Source organism: Tamandua tetradactyla, chromosome 8 (genome assembly GCF_023851605.1).
Source record: "Tamandua tetradactyla isolate mTamTet1 chromosome 8, mTamTet1.pri, whole genome shotgun sequence".
NCBI classification, from domain to species: Eukaryota; Metazoa; Chordata; class Mammalia; order Pilosa; family Myrmecophagidae; genus Tamandua; species Tamandua tetradactyla.
Window position 1 is genome coordinate 28957557 of NC_135334.1, and position 14601 is coordinate 28972157.

The 14601-nt window shown below is 38.1% G+C and overlaps 2 protein-coding genes across 9 annotated transcripts in view; both read right to left on the bottom strand.

Moving 5' to 3' along the window:
• Nucleotides 1–1759: 1759 nt before the first annotated feature.
• PTS (6-pyruvoyltetrahydropterin synthase) lies at nucleotides 1760–7871 on the bottom strand. The gene is made up of 6 exons (XM_077112923.1): nucleotides 7674–7871; nucleotides 6734–6813; nucleotides 5530–5552; nucleotides 5095–5151; nucleotides 2946–3016; nucleotides 1760–2759 (listed from the first exon to the last, which is right to left on the bottom strand). The coding sequence occupies exons 1-6, from the start codon at nucleotides 7754–7756 to the stop codon at nucleotides 2636–2638; spliced, it is 438 nt and encodes a 145-aa protein (XP_076969038.1). The 5' UTR covers nucleotides 7757–7871; the 3' UTR covers nucleotides 1760–2635.
• A 25-nt stretch (nucleotides 7872–7896) lies between these two features.
• BCO2 (beta-carotene oxygenase 2) overlaps nucleotides 7897–14601 on the bottom strand; it is a 64016-nt gene continuing 57311 nt past the window's right edge. For 4 of the 8 annotated variants that reach the window (XM_077112913.1, XM_077112916.1, XM_077112908.1 and 1 more), the window contains 3 exons: nucleotides 14244–14426; nucleotides 13645–13755; nucleotides 8233–12529 (listed from right to left, as the gene is read on the bottom strand). In XM_077112913.1, coding sequence (XP_076969028.1) covers nucleotides 12416–12529; nucleotides 13645–13755; nucleotides 14244–14426 — 408 coding nt within the window. In that variant the 3' untranslated portion in view covers nucleotides 8233–12415. The other 4 variants (XM_077112909.1, XM_077112911.1, XM_077112910.1 and 1 more) reach the window with 4 other exon arrangements.

A 14601-nucleotide genomic window follows, 5' to 3' on the forward strand; every position in this document is an offset into this window, starting at 1 on the left:
AAGCTTGGAGTGTGAAATAAATACAAATCTGATCACTTATCATAGGTCTAGTATATTAGTTACTACCATTATACAGCTGATCATATAATTCTAGTCATTTGTATAACCCACTGATGGTGACTACATCAGTTAAGCTATACCAATGATGGCTGAAAGCTGCTGGGCTCTGGCCATTCTGTTCACATGGTCATTTAATTTTTCTTAACATCTCATCTTATAGGCTAGTTTTAATTTCAAGTGTCATGCTTCAAAGATTTTTATTTTTCTCTACCCTCAAGCACCATGATTCCTACAGCAAACAACCACTGCTGATCTGATATTTTACTCCTGCAAAATGGAATGTTTTACTCCCTGGAGTCAAAAAGGGTATGACATACATTCCTTGTCTACCCCTTTAAGCCTCATCACCTGCAGCTCTCCACACATTTGAAACACTAGCATTAAATGTCTAATACCCTCCTTCTGCATGTGGGATGGACATAGTGACTTGCTTCTAATGAAAAAAATACAGAAAAAGCAGTGGAATGTCACTTCCTTGATTAGGTTACAACAGTCTGCGTTCATCTTGCTAGCATGTGCAATCTCTCTCTCACTTGCTCTACGAAGCAGCCTACATGGCAAGGAACAGAGGGGAAACTCAGAAGAACAGAGGCCTCAATTCAACAATTCATGAGGTACAGAATCCTGCCAACAGCCATGTGAGCTGGGAAGTCAAACCTTCCTGGTGAAGCCCTAAGAATGAAGACTTGTGAGTGATTCAGACCCCCAACTAAGCCATATACAGATTTCTGGCCCACAAATGTGAGTTGATTTAAGCCACTGTGCTTTGAGACAATTTGTTAGGCACCCTGCCAGATGGTTGTGAGGATAAAATAAGGTGATACCACAGTGAGCACAGCACAATGTCGGCTCTGTTCTTCTTCCCTGTTTCTCTATTTCCATTGCAACCACCATTGTCAGCCACCATCACTTCAAGCCTAGATTCCTGCAATAGCTTTGCAAACGGTTTCCTTGCTTCCCTTGACCCAGCTGGTTATCTTCCTTAAAAAAGCAGTAAAAACTTCCACACCTCCCTATGTCATAAAGGAGAAAGACTAATTGTCATTCAAGGCCCTCCAGGCTGCAATCTAGTACTACTTTCAAATGGCAACATTCTGAGAATTTATTATGTACCAGTTGCTATGTGGAAAGAAAAATAAAACTGTGTATTAAAGCAGTTTCAAATACAAATAAGAATAAGAGAGAATATTCTTTGGATGAAGAGCATGCTGTCATGGTCAGGATCATGTGTCAACTTGGCCAAGTGGTGGTACCTGTTTGTCTGGTTGGGCAGGTGCTGGCCTGTCTGTTGCAATGATGACATTTCATAGAATTAAATCATGATCACGTCGGCTGCATCCACAGCTGATTCCATTTGTCATCAGCCAAGGGGAGTGTCTTTTGCAATGATGATGCTCAATCTAATCACTGGAAGCCTTTTAAGGAGGATTCAGAAGAGACAGGTTCTCTTCCTGCTTTGGCTGGCAAGCCTCTCCTGTGAGTTCATCCAGACCCTCCATCAAAATCATCGGCTTCACAGCCTGCCCTGCAGATTTTGGACTCTGCATTCCCGCGATCACGTGAGACACTTTTATAAATTTTATATTTGCGAGTGTTTCCTGTTGATTCTGTTTCTCTAGAGAACCCTAACAAATACACATGCAAAGCATTCTTGTGGATTTAGTCTTGAGGAAAACATATTAGAAATGAATGCCAAATATATAATTCAACTTATGCAGGTAAGTTTAATGGGATCAATTAGGAAAAAGTACATGTAAGAAATGTTTTATACAGAATAATATATCCTCACCATGCTATTTTAACAAGGTTTAAAATGAGTGATTATTTTTCAGTCTTCTGAATTAAAATCGTTCAGATGGCCATAAAGTCTGGAAACACAGACCAAATACATAATAAACAGTTTACTGATAATACATGCTATATTCAATGTATTTTCCTCACTAACAATTCAAACTTCAGTAAGCTGTACAAAATTGCAATGAATAATGTGCAATAAAGGAGCATTTCCATCAATCCTTAAATATACATCTACAATACATTGCCTTAGATGATTTGTGTCTCTAATTTTCACTGAATAAACTTGTACCTTTAGCATACCTGAGAAGTAATCAAGGGAGTTCACTCTATTAAAAAATATTATATCATGTATGTTTCCAGACTTTGTGACCACCTGTATTTTATTTTTTGTAAGAGTCACCTATTGTAAATCTTATAAACATTTTTACCATTTGTATATACCAAGAAAAAAATGGGTATCCATTATGAGATAATGGAATAAACAGCAACAAAAATATATCTTCTTGGTTTTCAAATAATTCTATACCACAACATTTTGCTGAAAATGAAGTGATTTATAATCCATAAATAAAAGATTCTCTGAGTAATTTTGAGGATATATTACAAATTTGGCTTAAAAAAACATTTAAATTTAAAACAGGTGTTACAATAACCAGGCACTCCAGAAGACAATGTGGAGGTACGATTGTGTGATGACTCCTTAATACTCTGAAGGGATAAAGATCTTTTTCAAATATATAAAGAAATTAAGGTTTTTCTACAATGCTAACCCTAAGATCTATTTTCCTTTATAGACTACAATATTATTGTCAGTTTCATATACTTTTACTTTATAAAGAACTCCCACAGGAAGAAATTTCTGAAGGTTTTCCCAGATATATACGGCCACATTTTCTGTCGTGCTGTAGAAAAAGAAAAGAAATTTAAAAAAGCAAACAAAAAAATTTCACATGTAATATTTACAGAGAACAGAGATTCTAGCTATAAAAGATACCAAACTAAAACTTTAGAATTCACAATCAGATAAACTGTTAAAATCAATACTTTTTTTTTTTTTTTACTGTGTAAGGCAAGATAATGTTGACCACCTCACGACATCAGTGAAATATGGAACATCCAGATCCAGATTCTTATGATCAAGGGGCTTCATAATTGCCTCCTAGAGACAAAACAAAAGAAAAACCTCATTGGTTCCATTATGACTCCAAAGTGTTCCACCAAGGCCTCTAAGTCTTACCTAAATCATTTAGCCACTAACTTAGTTCTTGTAAATACTATGTCTGCGTGTTACAGAGCCTCTTTAGAAAATCTGAAGTTGTAAGATAAAGTTAAGGCCCAGCTCTCTGTAATGATTAGTTATCTTCTTGTAACTGAATGCCAAGTCGGTAAGAAACCAAAAAGCAGAGAATTCATTGAGCCTTCTTGTAACACACAAGCCACTGTGATTCAGAATTCAGCTTAACACCTGCTGAATTCTGTTTAAAAAGCTACCAGAAACACTTCTTCATAATAGTCTTTCCTACAACACAATGCCATAATATGATTAGGATAAGTCTCCAGTGACTAGTACCTTTTGTGAAGCAGACTAAGACTGAAATTATGTGGGTAGTTTTAAATTTCTGTGGTGAGGAATAATTTAGGAAAGATCTTGGGTTCTTAGGAGAAAAAAATATTGTAAATGTAAAGACCATTACTTTCTAATACTTATATATAATAACAATGTATTTTCTTGTCATTAGCAAGAAGTATAGTTGCCTTATTCTTTCTAGGTCTTTTACTTTTATCTACTGCACAAGACCTAATTTTTGTGAAGCAATCTAATTTTCCATATGGTATAGTTTTAAGAAGGGCATGTTAACAATAGTAGCAATTGCTTTTTGGGCAAAATAGAATCGTCCAAAGAATTAAGTCCTTGACCAAATAGCATTTAGAACAGATCAAATGAAAGGATGTACCATGGCTATAAAGAAAATAAATATCCTTGCTTTATCTTCAATCCCAATTCAGATTCCAACTTCTATATGGAAACCTGTTTTGTAGACCATTTTCTAATTTTGCTCTGGATGCCATGATGAGCCGCTTTTACTGACGGGAAAGTATGGTGTCCTTAAAGTACACAAAGATGGGGGGAAATGTAGAGAACTTTACTTTAGTAATGAATACTATGCTTGGGACACTTCATACTGTTGTTTTGTCCTGTTCAGCACTTTCTGTACATATACATTATACCACCAGTAAATGCAGGAACTCTGTCTTTACTGCTTCCCTAAAGTGACTTCAGCATAATGCTACTTGCTCCTTCACTCATTCTCTTCTTCATTCATTTAACCAACACTTACTGAGTACCTATTATTTTTACCTCCTATAAAGTGATCTGAGCATTCTGAAGATAAGGGCTATCCCTCATTTATCTTTGTATTCCTAGTACTTAGCACAAAGTGATACAAAGTAGACAAATCTGTTGAATATATGGATAAAAAGTATTGTGAAAGAATAATTATTAATAACATTTTAATGAAGCAAATTTCAAATTCTAGGACAAAACTAAGGAGTAGAGCTGAAGTAAAGAATTAAAAACAGGTGAAATGTTGGGTAATAAAAACATGCTGGCTAGAAGGAAAGCTACTTCCAACTTCATAAGTGACTACCCACATGACTTGGCAAGTCATTAACTACTCAGCATCTCTTGGTCTTAATCTATGGAATGAAGAAATTGGCTTAGATAATCTCTAAGGTCTCTTACAATGCAAAAGTTCTATAATGATACAATCAATAAGTTATTGATTGAAAATTTTCTTGGGTATTCATTTCCATCTATGAGCTTCCCTAGTGAGTTTATATTAAAGCAAGAGTGGATAAGATAAGGCAGTATTAAAACCTATGATCAAAGACTCAAAGAAATTAAGAAACAAAAGGAAAGCTTCAAGGGGAAAGCTAGATTTTGAAAATAGGGTAGAATTTGATAAAGGGAAGAAATTAGGATATTCCAAGCAAGGAATATAAAATAAGCATGTTACATTTATTACCATCACTAATACCACTCTGACTAATTTCCTTTCAGTCAACCAAACAACTTTCGAAGGCCTCTATATAACTACTCCTCGACTCCCACACCCAATTCCACTCACAAGATCATGGCTTCCGAAGGTACTCGGTTGGGGAGGTGAAAATGGGGGTATCTGATATCTGTATCTGACTTAGGAGACCTCACATAATAAGCACCAAGCATGTCATTACCTCCATATATTCTTTGAGGTCAGTCAAGTTCATAACCATCCCTGTAACAGGATCAATCTAAAGAATAAACAAAGGTGAATATTACTACAATAGTTCTCCAGATTTAAGCCTCTGGCAAACTATTAAAAGCTGTACAATGTACAGAGATTGGGCCCACATTTGCCTTCATGCCAGAGACAATCATCAATCTCAGCATGGAAACACCGTATGTTTGAGGCATCTGTTTCATTGTACTGCTCTTCTACCTGTCCATATATAGCATACTAAAGACAACACTTTGGGAGAGGAGTGACCTGGAATGGCAGCAGTTCATCACACAAAGGCTGACAGCGAAGCAATATGGATTGGAACAGAAGTTTTCAATATAAGCCGCCACGTTGGCTGAGAAAGGGCCCAGCAATCTGCACAAACCACACAAATATTTTCAGCACGTACCTCTCCATGTACTGTCACCACAACTATGGGAAAGAAAACAAAATACCAAAAACCAGCATGACTTACGACAGAGTAAGATCCAAGCACAAGTAAGCTTAAATTAACTATTAGAGATTCCCCACCCAAAGCTATATGTATAACAAAAGTTACTTTTTTTAGTTAAAATATTTTATCAACCAAAGCAACACTCAACCAAGAGAGACGAGCTTATTAGCAAAGGCCAAGGCCCAAACTGTAAATTCAGCCTATGATGTTAATTCCCTAGGTGATAAGTCACTGCTGCTGGATTTCTGCCTGTAAAAGTAGAAAATGTATAGGCAGGTGTCCAACTATGTACTGACCTGGCCCAATTCTGGATGATACTTTTCTGATCAGGCAAACCACTACTGTTATTCTTTTACTCACACAAATATACCCAGTTTACATTAATGCTTTGAGAATTAACAAGTGCTTGTATAAAAGCATCTGAAAAATCCTGACAACCAGAGTTTTACAAATCAATAACTTTTATATATTTACATATTTTTTCAGCTCCACACAAACACCATAGGTATTATATGATTAAGTGAGTAAACTGATACTGAGATATCATAGATAAAATAAGAGGCAGCACCTAAGCTAGAAACCCTGACTAGAAACTCACCTGCTCTTTTATTCCACCACACTATATTATATTACACCCTATGGCTTATGTAGCAGTGTTTTCAGTCATTGGCTGTATCTTAAAGAATCAGATCACTTACCCTTGCACAAATTAATTACTTTCTTAGAACACTGCTGGCAAAGTTTTAGATCCAACCTATTTTTCTGCCAGTCGGCACATTCTTAGGCAAAATTCCCCCTTTTTGGTCATTATTTATTTGCTCAAAAAATTCAATCTAATTTTAACATTTTGCCTCTGCCATACCTAATTAGAAGGAAACACACTGCCAAAAAAATCGTATTAAGCACCTAACGCCAAGGAAAAAGTTTATTTAAGCCACTTATTGTTCCGGACTGTCCTCAATAGAACAGATGATTGAGAGGCTGAACTTAAGGTTCACACAACCAAGACAATAGATCTTTTCACTTTGAATTTCATTTAATTTCATTCAAGACTCAAAGCATTCATGTACTGTCCACACATCTCATTCATTAAGCTTGTATTTGTTGAACACTGTTATCCTTACTAAAAGGGCTAAAATTTCATCAGTTTTTCTCTCACCTTTGTAATTATGCCCATGGCCATTTGGACTGTTGCATTTCCCAAACAGTTTCAAGTTTTCTTCGTTACTCAAAGATTTGCTAACCAAAAAAGGAAAAAAAAAATTCAGTAGGACACAGTATTACATTCACACCCCCTGTTCCCTGCATTTATAATTTGTTTTAGCCTTTGAAAAGCTTCACAATTTGTTTTGCCCTTGGCTTACCAAATGGAAACGCATAAATCTATTTGATTTCATTACACACACTGAAACCAGTGTGTGTACTCTAATTAGACTACTGTACCACACAAAGGGGGAAACCGGAGGCTCACAGTGAGCCTCATCAGCAAGTGGTAAAGCTCGCTGCAGTCTCTCTTTAGCGCAATCAATTTGAGAGCCCAGATTTCAAATGCCAACCGTGTTGCATGCTTTTAGAATTGACTCAGGAAACTGAATTTGGGTTCTTTTTTAATCTAAGCAAAATGGGGATAAAACTCACTTTTTAAATTGTATTAGATTCAGTAGCTAATGCTCCTGGGATACGTTAGCTATCATTTACTGAGTGTTTACGATGTGCCAGATACTGTGCAATGTGGGAAAGTTTAACTCCTTTAAACTATACAGCAACCTTTTGAACTAAACTAAGGAAATCTGGGAAGAACGTTGTTTCAGGTCACGGACCTAGTGGTGCCTCTTGATTCTCACTCTGCAATCTGCTCAGTTAATCACCACTCTTTATTGCCTCCTCAAAAGCCCGGTCGACTCTAGTTGCCAACGTTATTTTTGTTGTGGTCAACAATAAAGCTCGGCCGCCAAGCGTCAACCCTCCATCTTCTAGTTCCGCACCCAAAGAGCGCAAAAGCAAGCGCGTAAGCACGTCCCTTGCCCCGCCTCCCAGAGACGTTTTCCAGCAGGGCAAAGGCCCCGCCTCCCACTGTTGACATTATGGTCACACCCTACCTGTGGAGCCGATGGCTCGCGCTGAAGGAGACGAGACGGGACACCTGTGCACGGTGCCCACCGCCCGAGCTCGCCGTGCTCATGGTCTCCCAAGCCCGGGCGCCTCAGCACGCCCTCTTCCCCAGGGCCCGCGGATAGCTGGAAGAAAGCACCGCCGTCCGAGATTGCGCAGTGCGGGCTCGCGCGCCCCCGGAAGCACTCACCGGCTTTTTTCCCAGGACTGGGCTCTGGCCAATCCCGAGATCGAGAGCGCCGCCCTGTCGACTTGGAGGCCTTGACAAAGGACCATCACTCCCGGGATCTTTTCAGAGAGCTAGAGTTGGGATAGTTAGGCATACCTTCGAGCTTTCAAGTGTCTGATTTTTCTGTCTGTCCAACTTGGGTAAATGTCTTCCGGTTAGGGTTAATCTGAGTACATTTTGGATGCTGGCGTGATCTCTTTGAGCCTCCCTTCCTTCCCACTCACTCTCTTCTACAAAGCCCTGGGTTTGTTACACTGGAAACCTCCTGCCTCGGGGTAGTTATCTGGGATAAGACCAGAGCCACCGTTCACCTGTAATATAAAGGGAGCAGGAATTTAAGAGCCTTTGCAGGACCACGGGATTTCATAGATGATGCTAGCTTGAACTGTCTGTAATGATTCTTACCAAGGAAAATTCTCAAGCCGTCTTTACCATCCAAAAGCATGCAGGATCAATTAGTACTCTGGGTTGGCATAGTTTGAACACATGAACACATGCACTAGCAATTCTCTGGCCAATGTAGATAGCTCTAGTGTGAAAAGATCTTATATACTTAATCTGCTCCTAACAGTTTCCAAACTCTTCACATTCCCCAGGACCATGTCGCCTCCTGCCTCCATTGATTCTTTCATTAAATATTTATTTATTGAACATCCATTATGTGGCTGGTACTATTCTAGGCACTAGGGAGAATAGTGGACATTCTATATGAGAAACTATCAAATGATGAAAAGCGGAACAAGTCAATAACAAAGTAGGAGAAGTTTTTCATAAATTTAGAAAAGAAAGATAATTTAAAATCATGGATGTATCAGAAATATAAAGCACAATGACTTCTCAAGTGTCTCCTGTCTCCAGGTATATATTATATATTGTTTGTTCTGCATTAAATTATTAGCATGTTATGTAACAAACACTCATACATTTTCAAATGTTTGTCCCATGTCCCCCATTGGGCTGTAAAGAAAAGACTTCAAAGAATAAACTTTCAGAGATTTTTGAGATAGAGATTATCTTGTTTAATACTCTCACTTTACAGATGAAAAAACGCAAGCAAAGATAAATTAATGACTTCTCAAGATCACTCAACATGTAAACAGTATTTCCCAGGTATTAACTGCATCAGAGGTAAATACACTAACAGTCAATGGTTACACAAACACTTTACTCATGCTGGAAGCAGTTTAAAGCATCAAAGTACAACAAAAGGTAAAAGGGGTTTCTGAGATATTACATTTGTTACTTGATTAGGCCATTAAAATATTTCATTGCATTTGCTCTAAAATATTTCATTAAAACTAGTGCTAGGGCAGGCCACGGTGGCTCAGCAGGCAAGAAGGCTTGCCTGCCATGCCAGAGGACCCGGGTTCGTTTTCCGGTGCCTGCCCATGTAAAAATTTTAAAAAATTTTAAAAATTTAAAAATAAAAAAATAGTGCTATATAAGGCTACTCACCAAATTCACCCTCAGTGATCCTATTTAACCAATAAGCAAACAACATTTCCTTAACTTTCTTTACCAAAACCTACTAAGTCAAGGCTTTGTGCTTGGCTCCTTTGTGCTGGATACCAGAGAGTATACCAATGAACAAAAATAGGGAAGGTAGCCCCCATAAGGATCACCTTCCAGACACTCATTAAGACAACACGTTTACTTCACACCTACTAAATGCCAGGTATTTTGTCAAATGCCAGAAACACACAGATGAGTGTAACAAACACATGATCCCGATCCTCACACAGTTCCCTTTAATGGGGAGCCAGATACAAAAATATTATCAGGATAAACTAGAAAAGGCTAATTCTGCTTCAGAAAGTAAAAGAAGACTTCTATTTCAGTTTCCTGCTCCAAAAAAATCCCAAATGAGGTTGGCTTAAACGATGAGAATTTAAGAGTTTCGAAGCCATGAAAATGTCCAAATCAAGGTGATGCTTTCTTCCCAAAGGTCAGCTGCCAGTAATCTTGGCTCTTACACCATATGGCAAGGCACATGGCAGCATCTCCTGGTCTCTTCCTTCTGTTCTATTTCATCTTCTTGCTTCCTGAGTTTTTCTCTCTTTGTCTGAATTTCATTCTCTTATAAAAGATTCCAGTAAGAGGATTAAGACCAATCCTGATTGAGGTGGGTCACGCCTTAACTGACATAGCCTCATCAAAATGTCCTACCTACAATATGTCCATAGCCATAGGAATGGATTAGATTTAAAAACAGTTTTTTCTGGAGTACATACAGCTTCAAGCCACTACAATTTCAAAGTGGAGATGACTTTTGAGCAAGATTTTGAAGGAGTTCACCAGACGGGTAAGAAAGGATGAGAATTCCAGAAAGAGAAAATAGGGTGACAAAGAAAACTCGGAAAAGTGCAGCTTGTTTAATGCATAGTGAGAAGTTCTTGACCGCACTGGGGAGATAGGTGAGAGATCAGACTGAAAATACCCACTGGGGATCAAATTATTGAAAGACCTTGAATGTCACTTTAAGTATAAAAGAGAAGAGCTTCGTCCCCTTCTCAAGGCTTCTCCTTCTTACCGGTCTCCTATTTCTTCCCCAAGAAAAAAGAATTCGCATCTGATTGAATCATATTTCCAACCATCGACTGGCCTCATTTACTCACAAGCAAGATCACAATGTGTTATAAGTCTCACATGTGGTTGTAGCTTACTCTCTGGTGCTAAGTTCAAAGGAATAAATTGAGTTAAAATTTCTCCATTCCCACCCCTACCCTCAAGAAGGCCTGCACATTTTATTCACTGTTCTATTCTGTCTCTTGCCCGTTTGACCAGGGCCTGGTACCTTCAGACAGGTTAGCTATCTCTCTCTCTCTCTTTTCTTCTCATTTGTGTACTACAAACTCCCTTTCCTTAAGTCTTGGGCTTAGGGAGGGGAAGAGCCTCTGTCTAGGCTTTAAGCTTTAGTTATATATTCACTCATATTTTACCAGAAAGTTCTGTACTGAATTACCATAAATACACACCTGGATTATAAAATATCATTAATCCTTTTTTGTTTTCTCCTTCAGGAGTCTTATAGATAGGAGAACTGAAGCAGAATTCAGGCATCCCTAGGTCAAAATTTTATATGTAACTAACCATTTTTATGTATGAACTTCACTTCCTATATATTAGGATGGAGGAAAGGCATGATGAGATCTGTACTTTCCAGATGTCAGCCAGAGTTTCCTTCACCCTTAAGATCTAGAGAAGATAGATCAAAAGTCCACATCATGTTGGGGGAAGTACAATGCTTTTTCAGGGTCTTCCATGAAATATCAGGGGACTTCATGTTCTTATGATTATCTCAGGTGCTAAATTCCTATATCTGCTGAATTCATACAATTTAGGCATTTTTTTTTTTTTGCCATTCCATACCTATTGTTGCTCTCACCAACCCGGACATGGGCATTTCCACTTATAGCCACAATCAAATTCCCACAGATGCCATTTACATAGAGCACTCCTCCAAAAATGATCGAGTTTGTGAAGTTTGAAGTAACTCTTAAGGAAAATTAGAGAGGAAATTGACTATTTTGAGCCATGAATGTGTAGTAAACCTAACTTTGGCTAGTGACCATGAGTTCACAGTTGCTTCAAAACAACATGTTTTGGGGGGTTTCTCCAGCAACATTCATCATGCAGAGGGAAAATGGACAGTATAATAACCTAGGGCTGGAGCTAAGGGGTCATGAGGGCTGGAATTAAAGAAAAAGGGAGCAAGGGATTTTGAGGGTGTTGACAAAAAAATGCAGATCTGGGCTGATTAGGGCTGTTGATAAAAATTGATGGTTATCAGAAATGTGGAGAATATATGGTCTCTAGTGCCACCTGTTGCCCAAATTAATAAAGGACTACAAACTTTCAACCCGAAGATTAGAAGAAATACCCAATTATAGAGCTGTCCCTCAAAACAAGCACCTCCCAAGCTGAGCTGGGGAGAGGGAAGGGGGAGGTAATGAGAGGTCCTTAGAAGAGTTATACAATTGCAGTGGTTTCTGTTGTTGACAGCAGAGAAATAACCAGTTTAGAAAAAGCCTCCAAACATGATATAACTGAGCTCCTGTCCTCTCTAAGTACCTCAGGAACAAAGGTATCAGGCAGATGTGGTGGGAAGAACAAGGTGCTTTTCAGGTCTATATTCAAAATGTACCATCAATGACCATTTGTATTTTTTCTCCCAACTTTGAGCATCTGTGTTACCCACCTAATCTGGTGGTGTTAATGATCTCACTTTAGTTCTTTCATGTATTACTTAGAGGAAATTCTAGACAATATATGTATATTTAAAACCCTCTTCAAAAGGTTGTATCAACATTTGCTTAATGTTTTCAAGGAGAACAGTAAGAAAATGTAAAACCATAATTATCTCATGAATCCCATTTTTAATAGAAATTTAATATGCACTCAAATGTCTATGGTTTGGAAAACAGGGTGCCATTTTTTCCTTCTCTTTTTTGAAGAGAACATTACTTTTACATCTAGATCCCAGATCATATGGCTGTCCCATCAGATGGGTACGAATGTGCCATGGAATCCATAAGGCATTTGCACAGGCACTTCAGCTCGGCCCAGTTCTTCAAAGTTCTTAGCATCCAAGACTAAGAGAAAATTGCTTTCATTCTAGAAAAAGAAAGACAACACTGAAAATTCCCTCTGTTTTCATTTAAAATCTGTCTATCTTTTCCACTAGGCTGCAAAATTCCTAAGGGCAGAGACAATGTCTTATTCACCTTTGTATCTATCCCCAGCACCTAGCAGTGCCAGGTCTACCCTATTCAGTCACTACATGTCTGATGAACTGCTGAGCTGGACTGAAAAGGAAATTCTGGCTAAAGAAGTTCATACATAGAGTAAACAAGTTAAGTTGTTTATATTACTCACCTTCATAAAATCCTTCTGAATATAAGCATCTTTTTTACTTGCCCCCTTCCAATGTCCTACGAGACAGAGAAACTCTTTCCTCCAAATTAGGAATGTCTCCATTTTGTGTTACTTTGGAGCTGTTCAAAAAGGCAGCATTGCAAGGCAAACTGGGAACTACCCTGATCTAATTACAGGAGTGGCAAACATCTGTAGGAGTGGCAAACATCTGTAGGAGTGGCAGACAGCACTAATTGATCACAGCACTTTTCTCATTGAACTCTTAAAAGGCATCAGAATCCTACACCCCAAGCAGCTATTAATAATTGATTAAAGTTGGCCTTCAAAGTTAACCTATTTGCCACAAGTTAGCCCTAGCTAGAAAAGTAGTCAGATATCAACATTAACAAGACACTAGGCCAGGGCTTATGACATTGGATTTTTGGGTCAGTTCATTGAAACTGGCAACACAGATGGTGTTATGAACCTTAACCTAGAAGTATTTAAATACTGGGCTTTACCACTATGAGATTTTAGGCAAATCTCTTTTAATTTCTTTAAGTACAAATTCCACATGTTTAAAATAGTATCCCACAAAGCTGTTTTGATGACTAAATATGATAATATGTATGAAAGTAGTTTGTAAATAACCGATTTCTATCCAAATGTAAATTATTATTATGGCTCTACAAATATAACTTTAAAATCATAAAGTATGGACTTTGATAAAAGAATGTATAAATAGCAAGGAAGGAAAGAGAAGAAGAAGGTGCCATATTGGAATCAAAATAAACTCTCCATAGCATCATAAATACAACACTCAAATGGCTTATTGCTACATTTCCTCTTGATTAGCAGTAGGCCAATTCATTTACCTGGCTGGGGGTGATCACCACAGAAAGAATAATCCCAGCATCTTCCTCATTAGCTCCTGGTACTGGAACAAAAACAGGTTCTGAGGGATAGAAGCCATCTTCTCTCCATACCTGCAAGTCCCCCCAAAAAAGTATTTGATAAAAGGCCAGCTATGAGCTGGAAGCTTTCTGTAGCTTTTGTCCTCCCAGCATGAGTTTGACTATCAATACAATATTGCTTCAGTAAAAGATCCAGGTTTATTAATTGAATATAGAGCAAGGTTTTACAGGCCCACGTTCCATCACCAAACATGATTTATGTAATTATAATTTCCCCTCAACCTGAAATGTAGGTATCCAAATAACCTGAATCCTACAGTTTCTCTCAAACTAACATCCAGCGTAGAATTATTTTTCTGGGCTCATGGTTCATTTTGATTCCCTAGAGGGAACAGATTCCTAATCTAGATGATTCCATGGTTCTCAAAGGAACAAAAAGTGAATGGCTGAGATGCTCAAACACTAAAGAACCTCAAGAGTTACTTTAAACAAAACAGAAACTAATTCAAAGGGCAGAATAGTTCATTTAAGAGCCTAGAGAAGGAAAAAGAATCCATTACCTTCAGTGTCTTGTTCACCACATCAACCTTAATCAGAGAATCCCCCACCAAATGCTGAAAGCCACAGCCATAGAAGAAATTATATTTTTTGGCACTGAATTGGCCATAGTTGATCTGGGGAAATTCAATGCCTCCTTCCTCCTCTAAGTCCTCATGGTGCAGATTTTCATGAGTACACCAGATCTAAAAGAGGTCCCAAAAAGGATTTGCAGTGGTTGTTTAATTTTTACTTATGTTCTTGAGTGTAGGTCAGTGAGGGGACTGATACCCTAAAAGAGTTTGTGACAGGACTTGGAAGCAGAGAAACCATATCATTTCTTTTATATTGCTCCTCTTTCTATCATTTGATTGAATACAT

Coding starts and splice junctions, on each gene's coding strand:
- PTS (XM_077112923.1), bottom strand. CDS start 7,756: ATGAGCACGGCGAGCTCGGGCGGTGGGCACCGTGCACAGGTGTCCCGT. Junction 6,814..7,673: donor GCGAGCCATCGGCTCCACAG/GTAGGGTGTGAC, acceptor TTTTTTGGTTAG/CAAATCTTTGAGTAACGAAG. Junction 5,152..5,529: donor TGGTGACAGTACATGGAGAG/GTACGTGCTGAA, acceptor TTTATTCTTTAG/ATTGATCCTGTTACAGGGAT.